The 22,222-nt window shown below is 39.9% G+C and overlaps 1 protein-coding gene across 3 annotated transcripts; it reads left to right on the top strand.

Annotated features, from left to right (window-relative positions):
- Positions 1-274: 274 nt before the first annotated feature.
- Positions 275-21,816, top strand: LOC120634182 (zinc finger and SCAN domain-containing protein 2-like). 3 transcript variants are annotated; one of them, XM_039904616.1, is made up of 12 exons: positions 275-491; positions 681-849; positions 1,619-1,819; positions 2,769-2,897; positions 9,163-9,245; positions 9,943-10,139; positions 10,697-10,792; positions 15,174-15,308; positions 18,044-18,154; positions 19,768-19,973; positions 21,165-21,265; positions 21,457-21,816. In XM_039904616.1, exons 1-12 carry the CDS (start codon positions 372-374, stop codon positions 21,499-21,501), a joined length of 1,593 nt encoding a protein of 530 aa, XP_039760550.1. In that variant the 5' UTR covers positions 275-371; the 3' UTR covers positions 21,502-21,816. The 3 variants fall into 3 exon arrangements, with proteins under 3 accessions (XP_039760550.1, XP_039760549.1, XP_039760551.1); XM_039904615.1 differs by lacking the exon at positions 15,174-15,308 and adding an exon at positions 12,748-12,882 and having other exon boundaries at positions 21,457-21,813; XM_039904617.1 differs by lacking the exon at positions 15,174-15,308 and having other exon boundaries at positions 21,457-21,814.
- The last annotated feature ends 406 nt before the right edge of the window (positions 21,817-22,222 follow it).

Raw genomic sequence — 22,222 nt, 5'->3', positions numbered from 1 at the left:
TTGGTACACTTATAATGACTCTGCTACTTCATTCTACGTAGGTGGACTGGATATTGATTAGCACTAATTCTGTTAGTTCTGATTTATTTAGTAAAAAAACTATAAAAGATGTAATTACTTGGCATATCTTATTTTATGATTGTAAAACTATGGTTTTAAATAATATACTAACTTAATAATTTTTAGATAAGTTTGATCTACAGCTCTATTTTTGTGCGTGTAAAGGAACGATATCGACCCATTTTTATTATATCTGTCATGTTGGCACTCGGCAGCCGTCATCATGTCATTTAAAGTTCCGGTTACAATTTAGGGAATTTTGTTGAAGCAATATTTTATTTTGCCAATTACACACTGATTTATTATGAAAAATGGATTGGCAATTAACGTGTCGCGTTTGTCTGGAAACAGGCGACATGGTTTCACTATTTGATTGGGACGAAAATAATGAACAGCTCGGCGACAAGTACACCTACTGTTGTGGCGTGGAGGTACGGAAAAATTACCACTGCAAAATGGTTGCGATGGCCACCCTATATTTTTTCCAACTATAATGTTGCTATATTGTTTTATTTATTGTAAATTTGTGAATTTTTTGCTGACATCCCAGAGAATTTTCGATATCGCAAGCCCAAATAATATAATTCACCAATCACTTAATTTATTCGTTTTCATTAAAGGTGTCCAAAAATGATTCGTTACCGACGCTGATATGTTTAAATTGCGTGGACCGTCTTACATACGCCTGCCAGTTCAGAAAACAGTGTCTATCCTCGAACGAAACTTTAAAAGAGTGTCTCGAAGAATTTTGGAATACTTCACAGGCTGTTTCTGTGAATAAAGGCGAAGGTAACTCCTCAGTTTTATCTAGACTTAGACAAAAAATTGCACCTTCTAAATAGTCTACTGTTAAAATTTGGTATCAATTTGTTGTTAGGTTAAAACTAAGAATTTTTCCTTGAGATTATTTTACTTCTTCATTTTGGTACATTAATGAGTGGACAGAGTAAAACAAAAATATTGAATACTTGGGGCTTACTACATTTAGTAGCCATACCAATAAAACACTTTCTAGAAGTTTCTTAAATTTAAATGTGTTCTACCTACTGTATGTTTGTCCGTACTACATTACGCTAAGATTTGTTTAAAGGTTAAGAAAATCTCAATATGCATATATAACAATATCTAATGTTATTATTAATAGAGTAGGAACTGTATATTAAGGATAGAAATGTACTCGGGTACCCGCATTCCATATCTCTGTGCCAAATTTCTGTAAGATTGGTGCAGTGGTTGAGCAAAGCATAAGTAACAAACAAAAAAAAATGTAAATTTTTCACAGTTATAATATTAGTATGCATTGTTGATGATTTGTTTAAGTTTAGTGCTATACAACAGACAGAGATCTGTACATGTTCACACCCGCAGAATGTCGCTAGATCACAAACTTTTCCCATTCTCCCAATTTTATGGTAAACGTTTAGAACATTAGAGGTATAATAAATACTGTCAACTGCTAAATGGAATGAAGTTACTAACCACCTGTTTCCTTAAAACTTCTGGGGTATTGATGTAATAGGGTGATGTTGTTTCAAAATCAAAGGCACTTGAATTTCAGAATCAAACGAAACTGAGACAATTACAATCAAGCAGGAAAATGGACTCCTATTGCAATATGAGTTGCCAGTTGAGCACGATCCGCAAGCTAAATGGACACGGACAATTATTAAAACTCCCTCGAGTACAGTGGTTACTAAAGCACCAGGCCAAAGGAAGAGGGGGCGACCTAGGAAGTATCCTAATGAACAGGGGCAGATTGGTATGTTCATGTTTATAATATATGTTACAACTTTATAAATGAACTTACCAAACATGGCTATGTACTTAGTTTATGCAACATATAAGCTGCTGTTCGTGGAGTATAGCAAATTAAGCTTAATTTTCATAATACAACATAGAAGCAAAAACTGTATAATAAACTAAAAGGCTGTGTGAGAACTGTTGTAAGTTCAAACACATTCCCATTAATTATGCAAGGACAGTACGGCAGTAACTGTAAGAGTAGTAAAGGTGAGCATTGATGTAGTTTCAAGTCTCAGAATCAGCTCAGAGCTTCTCTCTCTGCCACATAATGGATCTGGCACTTAAAGTCTCTGTATTTCTATCTCAACTTTTGAAAAAGCACTAAGCTAAAACATAAAAATTATTAAGCACTATTCCACATAATCTTTAGGGAAAAGTGTTTCTTTTTTGTTTCAACTTTAATTTTATCTTTACTTTCTGTTTACTTTAATTCCAAGTTGTGTGCACATACTTTGGGTTGTAGCTTAGAACAAAACTTGTTATTACTTATATTTTGATCTGTTTTTAGTTATTACCTGTTTTGTGTACCTAATAACAATAAACAATAAACAACAACAACAAACAAAAAGTTCTGAAAGAAAAATGATTTAATTTATAATTTAAAAGTTTTGTATATACAAAATTCCATAAAAATTAGTCAAGCTGTTTAGATGATTTTTTTTTCACGAACCTTCATTACACTTCTATGATTATTTCAATACCTAAAGTAGTAAAATCGGTCAAGCGGTTCTCAAGTTTCAGTGAGACTAATGAATTTTTAATATTTTAAAATAATAAGTTCATGACCATTTTAATACCATTGATGAACCATTGAGAAAATTTGTTAATGTTGAGAAAGACCAATTGTTTGAGTTAGACCTCATTCACAGGTTGTTTTAGTAATCAATCTTATTCTTTACCTGTAGATGTATCTCCATACCAACGTAAGAAACCAAAGCAGGAAACAAAAGAGCCTGAAGCATTGACAACTCTACTGGCAACCGGAACTTTGGCACTCAAACAAGAACCTGAGGAGCATGATGATGTTTTCCCAGGTAAAACAAAACTTCTAACTCGCCTCAAACACTTATTTTTTACTAGCTGTTGTCCGCGACTTCGACTGCGTTTGATTTTGTTTTTTGATGTGGCATTAAATGTAGTTGTAGATTAAAAAAAATTCAAAGTATTCAGTATCGCTAAGCCGCATATTAAAACCTCTATCGTACATAAATAATTATTTAAATCGGTTAAAATTTGTCGGAGTTATGGTGTAAAATCGTCAAACACTCATCCCCTCTCCCAAAGGAACCGAGCTTAATGTCGGGATAAAAAGTATCCTATATTACTTCCACGAATATGTGTACAAAGTTTCATGAGGATCGGTTAAGTAGTTTTTGCGTGAAAGCGTAACAAACAAACTTACATGGACATTTATAATATTAGTAGGTAGTGCATGCTTCTCTTTGTGATCTTCTTCTTCTTCTTCTTCTTCTTCTGCTTGCGGCTCAGGTTCGTCTGATCCCTGGTGTCACGTCGACCGGCTACGATCTATTGTGACGCCGCTGTCTAGATCTCCCAGCAAGCGTTGGTCGCCTTCAGGAAAAGCAGCACTATCCTTGCTGGAAGAAATTTAGCATCCACTGGTTGCATTATGTGTTTCCCCAAAAGAGTGCTGCGTTTATGCATCAGCGCGGGGCAGGAACAGATCAAATGCAGCGGCGTCTCCGCAACCTCCTTACAGAGTCTACATAGATCTGTATCCTGCAGCTTTAGGTTGAACATGTGTCTATTAAGCCCACAGTGCCCCGTAAGCGCTCGCACTAGTATGCATAGGTTTTTTCTGTTGAGTGCTAATGCCTCAGAGGCGGCCCTTTTGTTAAATGGTTTTATTAGCGCTCGAGAATGGTTCATTCCTTGGAGTTGTCTCCAGCGAATAAGTGTGTGGTAATTACAATAGGTTTGAAGGGTGAGTTGCGCCAAGCTTTTGGGTATTCCGCAGACCGGCTCAGGGCCAATCTGCTTCTCCAAAGCGCCTGACTTTGCAAGCTCATCGGCCATTTCGTTACCGATGATCCCCTTATGGCCAGGAACCCAGCGTAGAATGACCCTGTTTATTAGCGCCAGAGTATTCAGTAATTGTCTGCAGTTTTCTACCAGTTTTGAGTTTAGAACCTCAGAAGATAGAGCAGAAAGTGCAGCCTGACTATCCGAATGGATATAAATGGTTTTGTTTTTGTAGTTCTTTAGCAGACAGGTTTCCGCACATTCAATTATTGCGAAGACCTCTGCTTGGAATATGGAGGCGTAGACACCCAGGTTACGTTGGAGCCCTACCCTGGTGGTCTCTTCAAATATTCCACATCCTACGTTACTACCCGACTTGGAGCCATCTGTGTACCACTTAAGGCTCCCCGGTTTCCAGGTGATCCGGTTTTCAAGCCTGTCAATACGGTTTGGAATTTCCACAGTATATTGCCTGAGGAAATTAAGTTTTGGAGTTGTTGAGTCTGTTGGCATCCCCAAAACAGGTATCTCAAGAACTGAGTTATGAAGATGCCTCAGTTCTCGTGAGATCCAGTTTACCACACCCTGGCTTGTTAGCCTGTACATGCAAGCCTTCGCCTCCTTCCTAACATGTAGATGAAGAGGAGGGAGATTCAGCAAAGCATCCAGAGCAGCCCCAGGGGTGGTGCTCATCGCTCCTGTTATGAGTAAGCAGGCTGAGCGTTGTAGACTGCTTAGCTTGTTCTGGGTTCTTACCTGCATCGTCTTACTACTCCAAACCACGGATGCGTAAGACACAATAGGTCTCACAATGGCTGTGTAGAGCCAGAAGGTTATCTTGGGTTTCATACCCCATCTGTTCCCCGCCAGCCGACCGCAGATCCCCAGTGCAGATTTTGCTTTTTTAAGTACGCCATCTATGTGGGAGTTCCAGGTCATTTTCCTGTCAAGTGTGACTCCCAGGTATTTGACCTCTTCCGAGACTGGGATACTTATGTTGTTCAGCTTGGGTGGCTTAAGATTGTCAATCTTAAGCTTCCTAGTGAACGGTATTATTACAGTTTTGTCAGCATTAACTGTAAGTTCGTTCTCTATACACCATTTTTCAATAGTGTTGAGTGCTCTTTGCATGTGATGGGAGAGGGTGTCCTGACATGCTCCTCGCACAATGACCACCAAGTCATCAGCGTATCCTTGGACATCAAAGTGCAAGTTAGCCATCTTGTGCAATAAATTGTCCACCGCAAGGGTCCAAAGCAGGGGCGAGAGAACCCCGCCCTGCGGACATCCCCTAGTGGTGAGCACCTCAACCGAGAAACTGTTTAGTTCGATTTTTACATTCCGGTTGGAGAGCATCGCCTCTACCCACCTGATGGTTGTATGATCAGCCTGCTTATTGGCAAGACCGCCCACCAGTGTGCGTATCGGGGTGTTGTCAAATGCTCCCTCAATGTCCAGAAAAGCAGAGAGTGCGATCTCCTTATCCTCCAGCGCTTTTTCAACCTTGTCAACAAGGCTGAGCAGAGCAGTTTCAGTGGACCTGCCCTTGCAATATGCGTGCTGGGTAGCGTGGATGGGTCTCTCAATGAGAAACGCATCTCTGATATACCTATCAAGCACTTTCTCCATCGTTTTTAGTAAGAACGAGGATAGGCTTATGGGTCTAAAGGATTTCGGCAGTGCGTAATCCTTTTTCCCCGTTTTGGGTATAAAGATGACCTTAACTTTGGTCCATTGTTCCGGTATAAGTCCCCAGGCGTAGCTTGCCCTGAAGATTTTTACCAGATGCGGAACTAACAACTGGGCTCCCTTTTGTAAATGAAGGGGAGTAATGCCGTCAGTTCCACATGCTTTATTCGGGTTAAAAGAGCTTATGGCCCACCTCACAGTGCCAGGTCTGAAGACGATGGATGCCCTTCTCCAATCCTCAACTTTTGGATGGCCGAGAGAGCATGCCATAGTACTTCCAGCGTACCCGATTTTCGCTCCTGGAAAGTGAGTTGTGGCTAGTGGTTCTAGGGTTTCCTTCTCACTTGACGTGTAGGTTCCATTAGGATTTTTCAGGAGCCCCAATTGATTGGGTTTCGCTTTAGCTAGCATTCTGTGGAGTCTCGCTCCTTGAGGCAGGCTACTAATTTCCTCACAGAAACTCCTCCACGATGCTCGCTTGGCTTTCCTTATCTCCTTATTGTATTCAGTTAGGGCTTTTTTATAAATGTCCCATTCTCTGGTCGCCTTCGCCCTATTGAATAATTTACGTGTTTTGTCTCGGAGTCGTTTTAGCCTCGAGTTCCACCACGGTGCCTTACGCCGTGTGGTCTTCACCCTAAGCGGGCAACTGTCTTCAAAGGCACTGATTGTACCTCTGGAGACAGCATCCACCGCAAGGTCAAGGTCAACACGGGTCTTTATACTTTTGGGGACCAGTTCCAGGTTGCTCTCTAGTTTGTTTTGGAAACTGTCCCAAGAGGTGCACCTCGGATTCCTGTAAGTAACTGTTTCCATGCTGGAGCATGACTTTATGTCAAAGTTGATGTGTCGATGGTCCGACATGGAAGGTTCATCGCTTACCATCCAGTTTTCTATATACCTGGCTAGATTGGTAGTCGCGAAAGTAATATCTAAGACCTCCTGTCTTGCCCTTGTTATAAAAGTAGGCGTGTTTCCCCTATTTAAGAGCTGAAGGCAGTTTGCAAGAAGAAAATCGTAAAGGTACTCACCCCTTTCGTTGATGTCACTGCTGCCCCAGGCGTCGTGGTGGGCATTGGCGTCACATCCCACCAGTAGCTCCGCGTTGTGTACCCGTGCGTACTCTACCACCGGGAGTAGGGCGACAGCCGGATTGGTGACCTCACCGGGTAAATACGCTGAGCAGAGGATGACTCTTCTGCCCCCCAGCTGTTGAGGTCAATATATGCCGCCACCAGGTCGTCAGTGCATAATTCTGGAATCGGCAGAAAGTTAATGTTTCTGTTGAAAACAATACAAGCTCTAGGCCTGCAACCGTTGGTATTTGATAGTAACTTACCCCCAGCGTTCAGGCCTAGGACGTTTGAGTGCGAAACCCAGGGTTCTTGGATGAGGGCGAGGTTGAATTTACCTTCTACAAGAACCTTCTCCACAACCGCGGCAGCGGCGGCCGCGTGGTGAAGGTTAGCTTGGAGGACCCTCGCCGGTGCCCCGGGAGTCGCCATTTATTTGGCCCTTTTAACGACGGGTGCGGGTCCACCAGAGCCTCCTCCCGTTGGAGAGGGCGCGTGCCCTCTGCCGGAATGAGCCCCCTTAGGCCCCTTGCCCGCCTTTCCTCTACGGCCAGCCGCAGAGGTGTTTTGCCCAGTATGAGAGCCCGCCAGTCCGCCCGATACAGGGTTATAGGAGCTACCAGTTTTACGGCCGGCAGCTCTCCCCCCCCGTCCGCTCGTACCGGGTACTGCTCTCCCCTGGTTCCCCGCGCTCCTGCCCCCCAGCCCGCTTGGACCAGGAGCGGGTGGTGCCGGACTGGTGCTTAGCCCAGCCGACCCCACTCCCAGGCCAGTCGAGCCAGGTGCTGCAGTCGCCGGGTTAGTGTGCACCTCTGCAGCTGCCCCCGAGGCAGAACCAGTATTGGCTCCTCTCACCCTGAACACTATCTTCCGGAAGCCAATATTGACCCGAAAGTCACGTGCGCGGAGGGTCTCAACGGAGATCTCGTCGAGGGAGATGGCAGCAATAATGCCTGCTCCGTCGACCCTCTCGTTGAGGACCCTCCAGTGTTCAGGGTAAAGCCCCTCGTTCTGGTATCTGATGGTGTCCAGAGCCTCAGAGACAGAGGACGCATCAGTCGCCGGAATGAGGGTGGTTGCAATCCATGGCTTTGGAAGCTCGCTATCCTCCATTATGGATAAGTTCGCCTCAGGCCATGGCTTGCAATTTGGGACTTCGCTCACAAGCCAGTCTTTGCTGCGTTGATTCTCACAGGTTACGAGAATCCATCCTGCCTTGTGAGTAAAGCCCAGAAAGGACGGTCCAGCGCCTCTGTTGTCCATGCACCTCCCTTTTGTGTTCAGGAAGGTGACCAGGGCCGCACGAACCGAACTCATTTGCGCGTCTGTCATTGGCACCACATTTCGGATGCCAACTCTAGTCGCGCCCGCTATGTCCCTATAGCTGAGAGTCGGGTTAGTACCCCGCCTCACAGGTGTAGTGGACAATTTTGGAGCCTTGCTCGGCTTCTCCTTGGGGGAGTTGTCCTCTGGTCTGCCCCTCTTGAGGTTAGATCGCTGACCATCCGGTTGAGTCGAGCAAGGTTTGCCTGCCTGAAGAATGGCCTCGTTGAGTTCGAGGCCCCCCTTCAGGAGCCTCCACATTCTCTTTTTTCCTGCCCCACTCAAGCGTCTAAACGCTGGATTGGAGTAGATGTTGTCGGGCTGGGCAGGTTTGCTCGAGGGCTGAGCAGAGGTGGTATGACCTCCGTCCTCCATCATAGCATCCCGGTCCAGCGCCGAAGGTGCTCCAGTTGGTGCAGAGTCACTAGGCGTCCCCAGCTCCTGGAAAATACCAGTTGGTGCTGAGTCAGTCTTACTCCTCTGCTCCTGGTCTAGTCCACCAGAGGTGGATGGTAGAAAATTTGACATGTTTGTATCCATGCAAGTCCCACGAGTAGCAAGGGAAATAAAATGTCGCAAGGCCCCAGAGCCCCGCATGAGACCCGAAGGGCAAGATACTGCCTCGATTTGCCCCGGTTTCGAGGAGACTCCGTTCAGGACTGATTAACCCATCAGCCATTCATCCATCGGCACGGGTCGTGTGACACCTTGGATTGGGTGTTTGGGAAAGAATACTAGCAGTACTTTCCCAAGGTACTGCTGCCACCGTTTTTGAGGGTATTTAATGCCTCAGGGTTTGTGGTAACCGTGGTCAGGATAATTAACCGCCGCCTGTTGTTCGGCGTTGTCAGCTCGTTTTGCACCACCCAGGGGACACGTGTAGGGCGGGCCCTGTTGAAGGACAGGGTGGTAACTCCTACGGACGCGAGCGACGTCATCCCCCAAAAATTTGTGATCTTGCTTTATCTCATTAAATTTTTTCCACTGCAACATATTTGTTTCTTATAACTTATCTGGTTAACCGGATGGGCAGTGTTTAGGAAACTTTGTGACATTGTTTCGTCCAAAGTACCTCAGTGCAGCGAAGACCATTCTTCGCACAGTGTATGTCGCAAGTGAGGACTGGTTCTGAAATGTGGTCGCTTACTAACCTTAATAACTTTGCTATTTTGTAGTGTAAATAAGTTTTTAATAAATTCTTTTTTTATTTTAAATTCTTTTTTTATTTTAGATTTAGACGCGGACGCCGCAGATGACCCCGACTTCACACCCGAGATGGATGACGTGGAATCAGAACCTGAACAGAAAAAAGAGGTTAAGCAATGTTACATTTAATGCCATCAACGCCTCGCACTTTACCAGGCTCAAGTCCGCCCAAGCATGGAGTACAGTAGGGTGGCTCTGCCAAGTACCAGCTCGAAGCTTTAGATTTTCTGGATCGTCGCGCCAGGAGATTTATAGGTGTCAAATCGATAACACAGGTATAACTACATAGTCTACAGCACCGAAAAATGTTGCCTGTTTATCGGTAACTTCACAAACTTGACGGCCGATTGGCGCAGTGCAATGTTAGTGTGATGAACATAAATATTTTCAGTGTCTGGGTGTTTATCTATATATTATAAGTATTTATTATAATATGTTACATATTATTCATAAAAAAAAAATCAGTTATCTTAGTATCCATAACACAAGCTACGCTTACTTTGGAAGTAGATGGCGATGTGTGTATTGTCGTAGTATATATTTTTTTTTATCTTAAAACCTAAAATTATTGTTCTCGCACCGGTGCACGCAAGAACAATGCTCGACAAACGGATTTTTAAATTCCTCTTTTAGAGTGCTGATCTGAGAATTGCAAAGAAATCGGGAACCCGCGCTGCATGAAAATCCGTTCAGAAGTTTTTAATTTTTTCGCGCCCAGACAGACAGACACGTAGGGGGACTTTGTTTTATAATATTTAAGGAAAACTCATATTAATTCATTAGTAATTTTATTGTGCCATTTCAGGCCCCACCTCCAAAGAAACGCGGCAGGCCTCGCAAAGCGCTCCAAGAGAGCCTGAAGCCCAAAGACGAAGAAAGTGAAGACATGCTATTGAAAGAAACCATCATGGCTTTCTCTGAACCCATACCGGATCACATACTCAATCCCAAAGCAAAGAAACGAAAGCCGCAGCCTAAAAAGAAATATGTTTACGAGAAGACGTAAGATGTAATTTTATTCAAACAAACTTGCATGTTGGTTAAACTTGTTTTTTAATGTTTATGTTCTTTTTGTTTTATCTAATTTTAAATCCATTTTTCATAATCATTAATGTTGCCTTTTATTGTCCCTCACAGTTTTAGATTATAGTACCCACCACGCTGCTCCAAGGCGGCTTGGTGGGCTTTAACAGCTATTGTCGCAAGTTACAGATAATAACCGACGGCTTAACGTGCCCAATTTCTTACTCCGCAGGGTGATTACGTATCCCATGACAGGCTTGCGACAGGCGTTAATGTCGCGATCACTGCTGCCAAACAATAAAAATACAAAAGTGACGCCTTTGGAAACCCAAAATAAACACGGACAAGGGTACAAAAGCTAGTGTAATAATACTAAAAAAAAAAAAAAATTAAACCCCACCAACCCGGATCGAAGCAGTGTGGTGGGTCAAGATTTAAAAGCGGTGGGGCATTATACGCTGATAATTTCGTAAAAGTATTTCACTTACATTTATATCAGTTGGTAACGTCAGCCTTATTAGTTGTGCCTGTTACAGACATGTATGTGAAACGTGTGGAGCATCTTTCACGTCCAACGCATCGCTGCAAGCTCACATACGAAGACATTTGGGTATCAAGCCATTCGTGTGCAGGTATGTGCTAATTTTTTATATATAACACACATAACTGTATATAGTTACCACACACAAGTGTATATAATTAATTATTATCTTTATATATATAATTCTTGTGTGCATGTGTATGTCACTGAACTCCTCCTAAACGGCTGGACCGATTTGAATGAATTTTTTGGCATGCCTTTGGGTGGCACCCTGGATGGTTTAGATTCACAAATCAGTCCGACAGATGGCGCTGGGGTCCGCTTGTTTTTATATATATCACAAAAGACGTGTGTCAATTATAAGGGTAAAAGGTTCTTCATTAGAATGAAAGTTAGAGTCGCGATTGTTGGCGCATGATTTCTTTTTTCATATAATTGATTGAGGCTTCAGCTTCTGTAAATCACACTGTCATAAAGAAAAATTACTTAAAAAGCCAATGCCGTTTACAGAACCATGATAGGTGGTCTGGTCTTTTTGTATACGTATTTCTCTCAAAATTGACATAAATGAAAAACTTAAAAAGTAGGTAATAAATAACTATCGTTAACAAAAAAAAAACAATATCGTCAATGGGTTAAGTTGATCATACTTTAAAAGGTCAAGCCTTAATTGCTTACAATTCATGTATTTTTATTTATTACTACGGGACTTAGCAATAAAAGTTAGCTTTGACTGGTTAGTGACCGCTATCGGAGTGGTTTCCTTGTGTGAGCGTTGACTGGGTTGGTTGACCGCTCGTGTTCGATCTCCTACTTAATAGCAGTGTTGTTGCAACGAAACCGATAGATTTGTTTGAGCTATTGACAAAAGGAGTTATTTAAATGAGCAGTAATATAAAAACCAGAATTAAGACCTAGATGACGTCATATGAATTTCTCTGGTGGATTAGAAATAACTATTCGGCATTGTGTGATCTTCATAAAGCATATATTTTGTGTGTTTTTTTTTCTTTTGTGCAAAATGTCTTTATTTCCTGGATTAGAATATTTAGCGGTACATGGGTGCGGGTGATTAATGAATTTAAGGTATAATAATATAAAACATAAATTTAAGTTATAATAAAATAAATATTTGAATAATATATGCCTGTGACTTTTTTATCGTCTTACAGAAAACAACAGAACAAAAAAGTTAATAAATTGTAATATAGCTGATTAAATCAAACACTAAGTAGTTATCGCGTCGCTCGCACTCGCTATAGCCTGTTTTTTACAACACCATATCTTTATTGTTTTTTTTTTACAAAATTATTGCTTATTTTTTGTTTTCTGAAATATACTAGTAGTAGTATTAGATGCAGTAGACAAAATTGCTAAATTTCTTAAAAAATTGTTTTAGTATTTTATTTTTCTTAAACTTTAACACCTGCGCCCATTTTGAGGCAATAGATCGAAATCGCATAGCGTATCACCCGCACCTATGTTTTCAGTGTTAAAATAGTCTTGGATATAGACAAGCAGTACACAAAAGAGTTTATTTGTGTTAATGTGGAATTCTCAATATTCTCTCTTAACGTTTTAAATCCAAAAATTTGCCTAAACTCAAAGGTTATTCCCTAAGAGTAAAACTTTTCTTTCTTTCATTGTCTTAAGTCGAAAGTGCTCCAAATACGACTCATTCTTCGTGCACGAGTACCATCTGCCCCATTAAGCGCCTCCAGTAATTAAAGTTAAATTCAACTTATTGGAAGACTCTTTCTTATATCAAGACTAATCCACCTTCCCCCTCGATTTAAATGACTATTCTGTTGTTGTTCCTACTTTATTCTCTTTTAATATATGAGTTGGGCTCTTCCCCACTTTGACTAAACTAACTACCAAATCCGTGCAAATAGATATCTTTTAGTCACTCACACTAAGTGAAGGCAAAACGCAAGACTCATTCTTAGCGTACGAGTTAGTGTCCACCCACTTTAAGTAAATCACTCCTAAATCTGAATGACAATCTTCTAGTCGCCATCACTAAGTGAATACGATTTTTCGCAGCGTATGCGACTACTCGTGCGTGCTTAACATGGAACTCCGCCGGCACATGATGCGCCACACCGGCGTACGGCCCTACAAGTGTCGCGTTTGCGACAGACGCTTCGGCGACTTCGGCAGCCGGCAAAAACACGAAAGGCGAGTTCATACAACCAACTACTACACTCGCAACTTTGTTCTGGCGCCTTCTCGCTACAAATATAGCTCTTCCAGCGTGTAACATTCTTTATGATGAATATAATTGAGAAGTAGGAGAATAAAGAAACGTATTGTCAAGACCACAAAATTTCTGCAAATCAGTAATCTATTTAAGGAGGTGATATCGTGAAAAAGAGCAATTTTTAAGTATGTTTCTTTTCGACAGTTCTTAAAGCAGATTATCGACGGAATCTGCTTTCCGAAACAATTGTAGAAACTGCTTGATATAAATGAATTTTGCAATTCCAAAAAAAAAAAAAAAAAAGATAACCAAATTGTAAGATTGGAAAAGTACTGGAATCCATTTGACTTTAATTTTTGTTGAAAAAGATGACAGTACTATTTTTGTAACAGATAAAGTTATTTTTTTATATATCCTTCGACACTTTTGGTCTTGTCGATAGTACTATAAAAATTATTTGTGCAACTACTTGTTTTTGTCATACGAGTTGATGCGCTAAGTGATGCTGCACAGGAGGCGTCAGTATAAATTTGCTAGTGGAATCTTCCATCAACTAGTAGTGTCAAGCATAGGTGATGCTACAATAGGTGGCCACAGTAAAAATTTTCTAGTGGAGTCTTGCATCAACTAGTATCGAGCGCTTCGTGAGCTGAAATTAAAGGTAGGACAGTGCGGAACAAGGTGTGCGATTTCGATTTATACCAGCATATTCCCTTCCAAAGGTCTGTAATGTTCAAGATCTCTAGAATACAGTAAACGTTTGTGATATCGTGTTTCTTTTATCCCTCACAATGTAATTTCCTCCGTTTTTTTTAGAACCTTTGTCGTTCTCTTTTATCTTTAAGAGATCTTATTTTAACACACGTTAACTGTATTGATAAAGATTATTATCCATGTTTATATATGTCGTAGGATAATCGATTTTGCGAAAAACCGAGGATGATTGCAATAGAACGCATAATAGAAAACTACATTCCCTTCTTTAAGTTTTTACCAATAAGTTAGGTTACTAGTGGAGTCTTGCATCAACTAGTATCAAGTAAAAGTTCAATATACATTCTGCCGACCACAGGGCACTTAGTTTATATTGGGTTATCTTTTGCCCGTGGTTACACTGACATTAAGGTCGATTGGTGATTATAATTAAAAATTTCATATAAATTTCAAATCCCTTTTTTGTACCCCTAAAGGGAAGGGATGATTTTTTAGAAATCCTTAATAGATGCCATAATACCCCTATGTATGCCAAATTACAAATAATCCTTTCGAACTTTTTATTAGATATGTCTGATGACTGATGTACTACTGACAATGATTATGATGTCGGATCTTTTCATTTTACACAAATGTGTGGTAATAAAGATGATTTTTGTTTCTTCCTTTCGAATTACAACCAGTCGGTCCGTCCACTGGCTAATCTGTCAACGCATAGCTCAAAATAGAGTTGATAGATCACACTTTTTCCTTCTGTCTATACAGACTAGTTGACCCGGCAGACGACAATCTGTCTAGTAAAGCAGCATTACAAAAAAAATATTGTCGCTTTTAATATTTTTCACATAACTTTCCCTAGACTTCGACAAATAGATCAACACCTTAATTGGCCTAATCAATGACAACAGTTCATTTATATATGCAACGTGTAAATGAAAACCGAAATAATACTTCACAGGCTTTGCACTGTCTCTGAGGCTTATCTGTGGAACCGAAAACCTAATTAGTTTTTGAGTAAACCACTGCCATAGTTTTTACTGAAATAAATTAGGTACAGCCCTAACATCACATGCAAAACTAAAATCACCTTTCACAGTATTAGGTACGCGTCGCGTAGGGTAGGTACTATGCACGAGTCGGTCTTTTATCTTCAATAGGGTTGTCATGAATAAACACTTGTCGTTTGTATGGAAAAATAAATATGCTTCTTTTGATATAATTTTTTTACATCTTGATTCCTTATGAAATATACTTATGAATTCTTCAACATTATTTCGTAATTGCGTTACACGTTGTATATAGATTATATATAAGGAAACTGTACCTATTTTATACCTTTGACTAGCTTGGATGACTGAATTACAATATGCTCCTTGCGCGTTGTACATGGGCAATATTATTGTCAATATTCAGAATATTGTCAATATTATTGACGTGCCTTAGTTTCCTAGTATACGTTATATTGTAATCCGCCCCGGGTTTCTCGCATTAATTCTATATTTTCCTACGACATATTTATTTATGGCATAAGTCAATATCCAATGTGACGTGCCAGCGTTTGCGGTTACGCTTGCGTCATGAAAGAAGCGCTGAAGCGTCACATGCTGAAACACACGGGCGAGAAGCCGTACAAGTGTCGCATCTGCGATCGACGGTTCACCGACTACGGCACCCGGCAGAAACACGAGAGGTATGAATTTGTGAATTAAAGAATGTTCACAACTTTCAGGCATAAACAGATTGACTTAGGTCTTCTGTGGGGAGTTCGTAATTCAAATTCAAATCTTTATTTGCGTGATTGCACGCAACAGCAGGTTGCAGGTTAACAAATTTGATCTTACAATAAAACATAACAAATTCCGTGTTACAATCTGCCATTCTATGGCATGCATAACAACTTAATTAAGTATAAAATAATTTTTCCATTTTATACAAAATGTCAGAAAATTAAGGTATCGAAACTGTGAAATTAAATAACAATGTCAACTTAAAATTAGTAAATTTAAAGTAAACCAAAATATAAACCTAGAAACCTTCAACTTTCAACAGGTTTTGTCGCTTTTTTTTATAGTTATAATTGACAGAGCAAGTAGATTAGCCACCTGATGGTAAATAAGGAAGGATATATTATAAAACACCTAGCTATAGGGGGTTACATTTCTTGGCTGGTGGTCATGGCATCAAAAGTGTGTCCAATAATAAGTAAAACAAAGTTCTCATAACACTTATAAACTTCCAAATAGGTACCAAGTTACTGTTAAAGTTATCAACAATGAAACGGGGGGGCTTCGGGCGTGGGCGACAAAGACGTGCCGCTGTGCGGTATAGTTTTCCGGTTAAGTTTCGCGTAGAAACCGATTAGGGGTATGGATTAAATATAAATGCCATACTCCCTAACAGGTTAGCCCGCTACCATCTTAGACTGCATCGTCACTAACCACCAGGTGAGAATGCATTCAAGTGCTAACTTGCAGTGCAATAAAAAAACTATTTAATAAACCCTACCTAAAATAACTACATAACAGGGTGGGTCATATAGGTTCAATATTATGGTTCACCAAACATCAAGTCGCCCCCTTATCACTACGCTGGACAGACGGATTGATGATCCCAGTAGATGGTTGTAGTACCACAGAGGACGCTACTGCCTATACTCAGTCGCCTCGTACGACACCCGGATGAAAAAGGTTGGTGACATCTGTATTCTGATCGGCCGTCACTACACGGCGGTAAAAGGTTATTATGAAGCATTTAACATGGAGTTATTTTTGAAGTGAAACTTCTTTAGAATCGTTGTGATTTCAAACCGGATGCAACGGAAAAAACGACAGGTAAGAGACACAAATACAAAAATTTGTAGGATGAAGCCAGCAAATAATGAGACAGAAATATACATACTATTCTATCTGTTTTTTTCCAATTTAAGTTACCAAGGAAACCGTATAATTTCTAGATAAAGAAGCAAACACATAAATGTATAGGACAGAATGATATAGAAAACATTACACATTGTTTTACCTATTCTAGTTACCATGGAATCTAAATAATAATCCTAATAGTTCTGAAACTCTACATCCATCTCAATCTCTTGTAGGCTACTTTTCAGAAGTTACACTTCCGCCGTTTGTGAATAAATTGCACAGGTTTTTTTTTTATTTAATAATTTCGACTCCGAATGCACCGGTGAAGCTTATTCAAAGAAAGGTAAGTAATATCTGACAGTTCTAGGGACGAATCGTCATCAAAGGCCTTTCCCAACGAGATTGGTCAATCACCACGTTGAGCAGACAGGTTGCTGATCGCGGCAGATGGTAGTTGCAGCACAGAGAACGCTGCTGCCCTTTCTCCTTTATATTTCCTTTCTCCCTTTATATACAACGTGGAAATGGAAACCGGAATAATACTTACACTAACAGTGGGAAGAGTGACAAAAACGCCAAAAATCCTCCTTTCACACGAGGTATATATCTATTTTGGGGTAGGCAGTGCTTTTGTGAACGCACAAAGTGCACGCCACTAATAGTTTTTGCGTAAACCAATGTCATAGTTTTTACTGAAAGAAATCAGATACAGCCCTAACATCGCATGCTTGATAAAAATCATGTGACTCCCGTCACTTTATTAGGTACGCGACGCGTAGCGTAGGTACTATGCGCGTGTCGGTCTTTAATCTTCAATAGGGTTGCCATAAGTAAACACTTAGAATGTTTTGAATTCGTTTGTATGGATAAATAAATATGCTTCTTTTCATTTAATTATGCAAACTTCAACATTATTTCGTTATTCGCTTACACGTTGTATAAGGGCGTGTCAAAATTAAAAATTCATTTATTTCAATATAAGCACTTTTGAAACGTCAAGTCTGTCTGTTTGTAGTGATTCTACCACCGGTTCGGATGGCAGATTCTACCGAGTAGAAGCCGGCAAGAAACTCAGCAGTTGCTCTTTTCCAACATCAACAATTTACATTTTAACATTCATTTTTCTATCTTGTGAGAGCTGAAACCGGAGCCGGATGCTTCCAAGCAACCTTGTCGTTTAATTATGTCTGTCCAGAATGTCTGCATTTATGACATGTTAAAAGGCGTCGAGCCAACTGTATTCTTGATACTGATACAAGTGTTACAGTAATTTTATAAGGTAGGTAAATAATTAAACTTTTGATCAACCTATGTTCATGACATTGAGTTGGTGGGTATTTCGATATAAATACGGGTGCATTTTCGATAAAATTTAGTCCTACATGGACTCGAACGATGCAGAAATACCTCCCGATGTCTTCGTCGTTTATCACAAGATTGGTTATTGGAAAGTTCATTTTGATCTGCGTATATGTGCTTATCGTGTGACTTCAACGAGCTATACTGCTACTACAAAAAGCTTTACTACTGCTGTATTTAACGATTTACGCAATCCCCTTTACAGGTTGCACATGGGCCTGCGTCCATACCAATGCGCATTATGCGGCAAGTCGTTCACCTATTCCTACGTGCTGGCCAATCACATGCTCACGCACACTGGCGAGAAAAAGTATTCGTAAGTATCATGACCGGATTAGAAGAAGAAGAAACACTTGACGGCCGATTGGCGCAGTTTGCAGCGACCCTGCTTACTGAGCCCAAGGCTGTGGGTTCGATTCCCACAACTGAAAAATGTTTGAAAAATGTTTTTCAGTATCTGGGTTAAACACCCATTATTTATATTCTAAGTATTGTATGTTATTCATAAAAATATTCATCAGTCATCTTAGTACCCATAACACAAGCTACACTTACTTTGGGGCTAGATTGCGATGTGTGAATTGTCGTAGTAGGTATATTAATTTATTATTATTACTTTATTGCACGTAAACACACAGTACACAATGTAAACATGCAAAGGCGGCCTTATTGCTGCAAGCAATCTCTTACAGGCAACCTTTGTAGAAAAGACTTACAGCAAGAGAACAGGATAGTGCCAAGAGTGTTTTAATATATACATAAATACCAAAAATGCATATTGTATACAAATATATAGATATTTTATGTAAATAAACGGATTAGATTTAAAGATTTTAAACTAAGATTATCGTGGTTAATCAACATTTCTTAAGTATAGTACAACGTGGTCACGTCGTGATCACGATCCATGCAACTGGGTCGATATATCGACAAATCCAAAATATTATCGTGGTATGTGAACTAAACTTAAGGATTAGATTTAGTATGCAACGTTCCAATTTGAATAAATAAATGAATGGATTAATGAACGAATGAAATAATGAGTACACATGTATTGCACGCCAAACAAAAATAGAGAAAATCTCGCACTCGGCACTATGATGGCCGATTGGCGCAGCGGGCAGCGACCCTGCTTTCTGATTCAAAGGCCGTGGGTTTGATTCCCACAACTGGAAAATGTTTATGTGATGAACATTAATGTATTTCAGTGTTCATCTGTATATTATAAGTATTTATGTATATTATTCATAAAAATATTCAGTCATCTTAGTACCCATAACACAAGCTACGCTTACTTTGGGGCTAGATAGCGATGTGTGTATTGTCGTAGTATATTTAATTATTTATTTAACTATGGTATCTTAAACTGCAACTGATTGACGCCATATTGAAATGTCGAGTATTAAATGTAAAGTGCCTTATTGATATATCAAATAGCTGTAAGTACTTTATACTGATATTTCCTACAAGAGAATGCATCGATAACTGCAAAATAAGTAAAAGGATGAGCCCGGATGAGCTCGCTACGTAGCGATAATTGCCGCCAAATTGTAAACGCTGTTTTGTTTTTTCTTATTTTCTCTATTTTTGTTTGGCGTGCAATACATGTGTACTCATTATTTCATTCGTTCATTAATCCATTCATTTATTTATTCACTGATCTGTTCGCTTTACACGTTTCAGTAAAAATAATGTCGATAGGAAAAATGAAAAAGTACTTTTAATTATACAATTCAAATTCAACTATTAAAATCCTTTAATCCGTTGGATCCTTTGATCCAACACTTAATTTACAACTACACTTAATTTAAAAAATCTCGCACTGATCTGTCTGTGAAGCAGACAGATCAGTGCGAGATCAGTGTGAAATAGTTGAATTTGAATTATACAATAGTTTCCTTTGATCCAACACTTTATGTTTTTATACAGATGTGTTCCGTGCAATAAGAAATTCACGAAGGCTCATCACCTCAAGTACCACAACAAAGTGCACCACAAAGACATATACATCCAGCAGCAAATAGAACAGGAGGCCAAGAAGATAAGGCAACAGTTGAACGTAACCAACATAAGCGGAGTCGTCACTGGGCAGATTGTGGATGGACAGCTTCAACTCATCCAAACCACTTCTGAAGGTAACTTAAAAAAAGTTCAATATTCCGAAAATCTACATGTTAATACCATTAACACTGTCGCAAGAATTTAAAACAACAAAAACAACAACTACAACAACGCTAACAACACCTCCAACGGCATGAACACCAACAACAGCTACAACAACTCCGTCCACTCCAGTGACATAACACAATAAACAAGACCAACACAACATTATTAAACATTGACACCACCTCCAACAACAACAAAGGCCCAGTAAACAAGAACAACGTCATCAACTAACTTATATTTAGGGTGGCAGCACGGTGCAGAAACAAAAGATGTTAAGACTAATATAAATTTATTAGTCTAAGAGTTACTTTATTAATTATTATAACAGTAAAACTAAACTTATTTACTATGCTCGGCCTGTTTTTGGCACGAGCTCCCATTCAATCGGAATTCGCTGCGCCGTCGTTACTTGAATATGATGCGATACGGCCGCTTCTTGCTTAGTAGTCATACTATGGTCATTCCGTGAGTATGCCTACGTAACAACTATAACAACAACAACGCCACCATCACCATCGAAAGCAACATAAGAAACAAGAACAAGTTACGAAAGCATCATCGTCAACTACAACGACGACAATACTAACAAAACTACAACCACCGACAACAACAACAACGGCCCTGCTACACAACAATAACAATTGAACCACCACCGACACCAATAGTTTATTATGCTTTCAGATGTCTTTAAATAGCGGTCTTGCATCAGCTTTTAATAAATGTTTTTTTTGACGTGACAACGTCTTATAATTCGATGGAGCCACGCACGCACGAAAAAACATGACGTATGCGGCGTTACCTCGCTCTGAGGCGTTCCATTCAAGGCTTGAAATGCAAGCGAGAGCGCGGAACGAGCGACAAAGAGGCACAGTCGGCCTCCGCGTTCGACATCTGTCTCTCTGCTACTTGAGTGAGCGATGCATCCGCGTGGACAGCATCTATACAATAATACATTTACATATTTTCGGCAAGGATGAAGTGCAGTGAAAGTGAATGTGGTGTCAATTGTTTTTAGCAACGATAATATTTATCAAACAAATAAAATTAAAATTTTCTTTTGAAAAATGCAACCATTCCATCAGTATTTTCTTACGACGTTGTCACGTTCAACTATCGTCAGTAAGCCGACTTTACAGACAACCAATTTTCTTTTTCTTCAGACGGTGAACACGACGCACAGATGCAAGTTGTCGAAGAACTCGATGAAGAAGAAGATACCGAAGAAAGGGAGACAGATCGCGCAGTGGCGAATATGCAAGGGGTAAGCCACGTGTTACTTACTTAGTAGCATGGGGGGGGCATAACTCATTCCTTAAAACGGAATGAATGAAATTAATGAATATGTATGTAATGTGTCGATTGTAGTAAGTCCTAAGTTTGAAGTCATGGTATGCGGACGACATAATTGCGTTACCTACCTTTTTATTCTTAATCCTACTTTTCTTTTTCCAGGTTGTATTAGACGACGATTATACAATAGTGGTGGACAGCAAATAGTAAATTATTTATTTATTAATAGTAGCAATCATCATGAAATAGTTTTTAATTAATGCATTAATTATTTGATAGGTTTAAGTGAATCTTGTTAGTTGAACATATACTATTGTTTAATAAAAAGTAATACTTTAAAAAGAGATGTTACGAATAATGTGTCATCAATAGCCCGTAACAGTCCACTCCACTGGACTAGAGGCAGTGGCGTGCGTAGCGGGTATGAACGTATGCAGACGATATAAAAAAAAACCTGTGAGGGACGGAAAAAAACGGGACGCCTGGCAGATGTGAAACATCGAAATTGTTTGCTGTAAGTTATTGCAGATATTGCATAATGAAAAGATAAAACATTACCACTTAATTTTTGTAAGTTGTTTAACAATGAATGTTTTATTACAAAATTAATTTTGACGGCCGTTTTGCGCAGTGGGCAGCGACCCTGCTGTCTGAGTCCAAAGCCGTGGGTTCGATTCCCACAACTGGACAATATGTGTGTGATGAACATGAATGTTTTTCAGTGTCTGGGTGTTTATCTATATATTATAAGTGTTTATGAATAATATTCATAAAAAAATAAAAAATATTCATCAGTTATCTTAGTACCCATAACGCAAGCTGCGCTTACTTTGGGGCTATGTGTGTATTGTCGTAGTATATTTATTCTTACCCTTTTTTTTATTGTTACATTAAAAATACAAAATTTTAATCATATATCGTGGCGATC

Source organism: Pararge aegeria, chromosome 23, assembly GCF_905163445.1.
Source record: "Pararge aegeria chromosome 23, ilParAegt1.1, whole genome shotgun sequence".
NCBI lineage: Eukaryota > Metazoa > Arthropoda > Insecta > Lepidoptera > Nymphalidae > Pararge > Pararge aegeria.
Note: the sequence above shows the minus strand (reverse complement) of the source record. Positions and strands in the feature narration are given on the sequence as shown.

What these genes read in the sequence shown, in the direction of transcription:
- LOC120634182 (XM_039904616.1), top strand. Translation starts at nt 372, where the DNA reads ATGGATTGGCAATTAACGTGTCGCGTTTGTCTGGAAACAGGCGACATG. An exon ending in CCTACTGTTGTGGCGTGGAG is followed by an intron (nt 492 to 680) that starts GTACGGAAAAAT and finishes TTTTCATTAAAG; the next exon opens with GTGTCCAAAAATGATTCGTT. An exon ending in AACCTGAACAGAAAAAAGAG is followed by an intron (nt 9,246 to 9,942) that starts GTTAAGCAATGT and finishes GTGCCATTTCAG; the next exon opens with GCCCCACCTCCAAAGAAACG.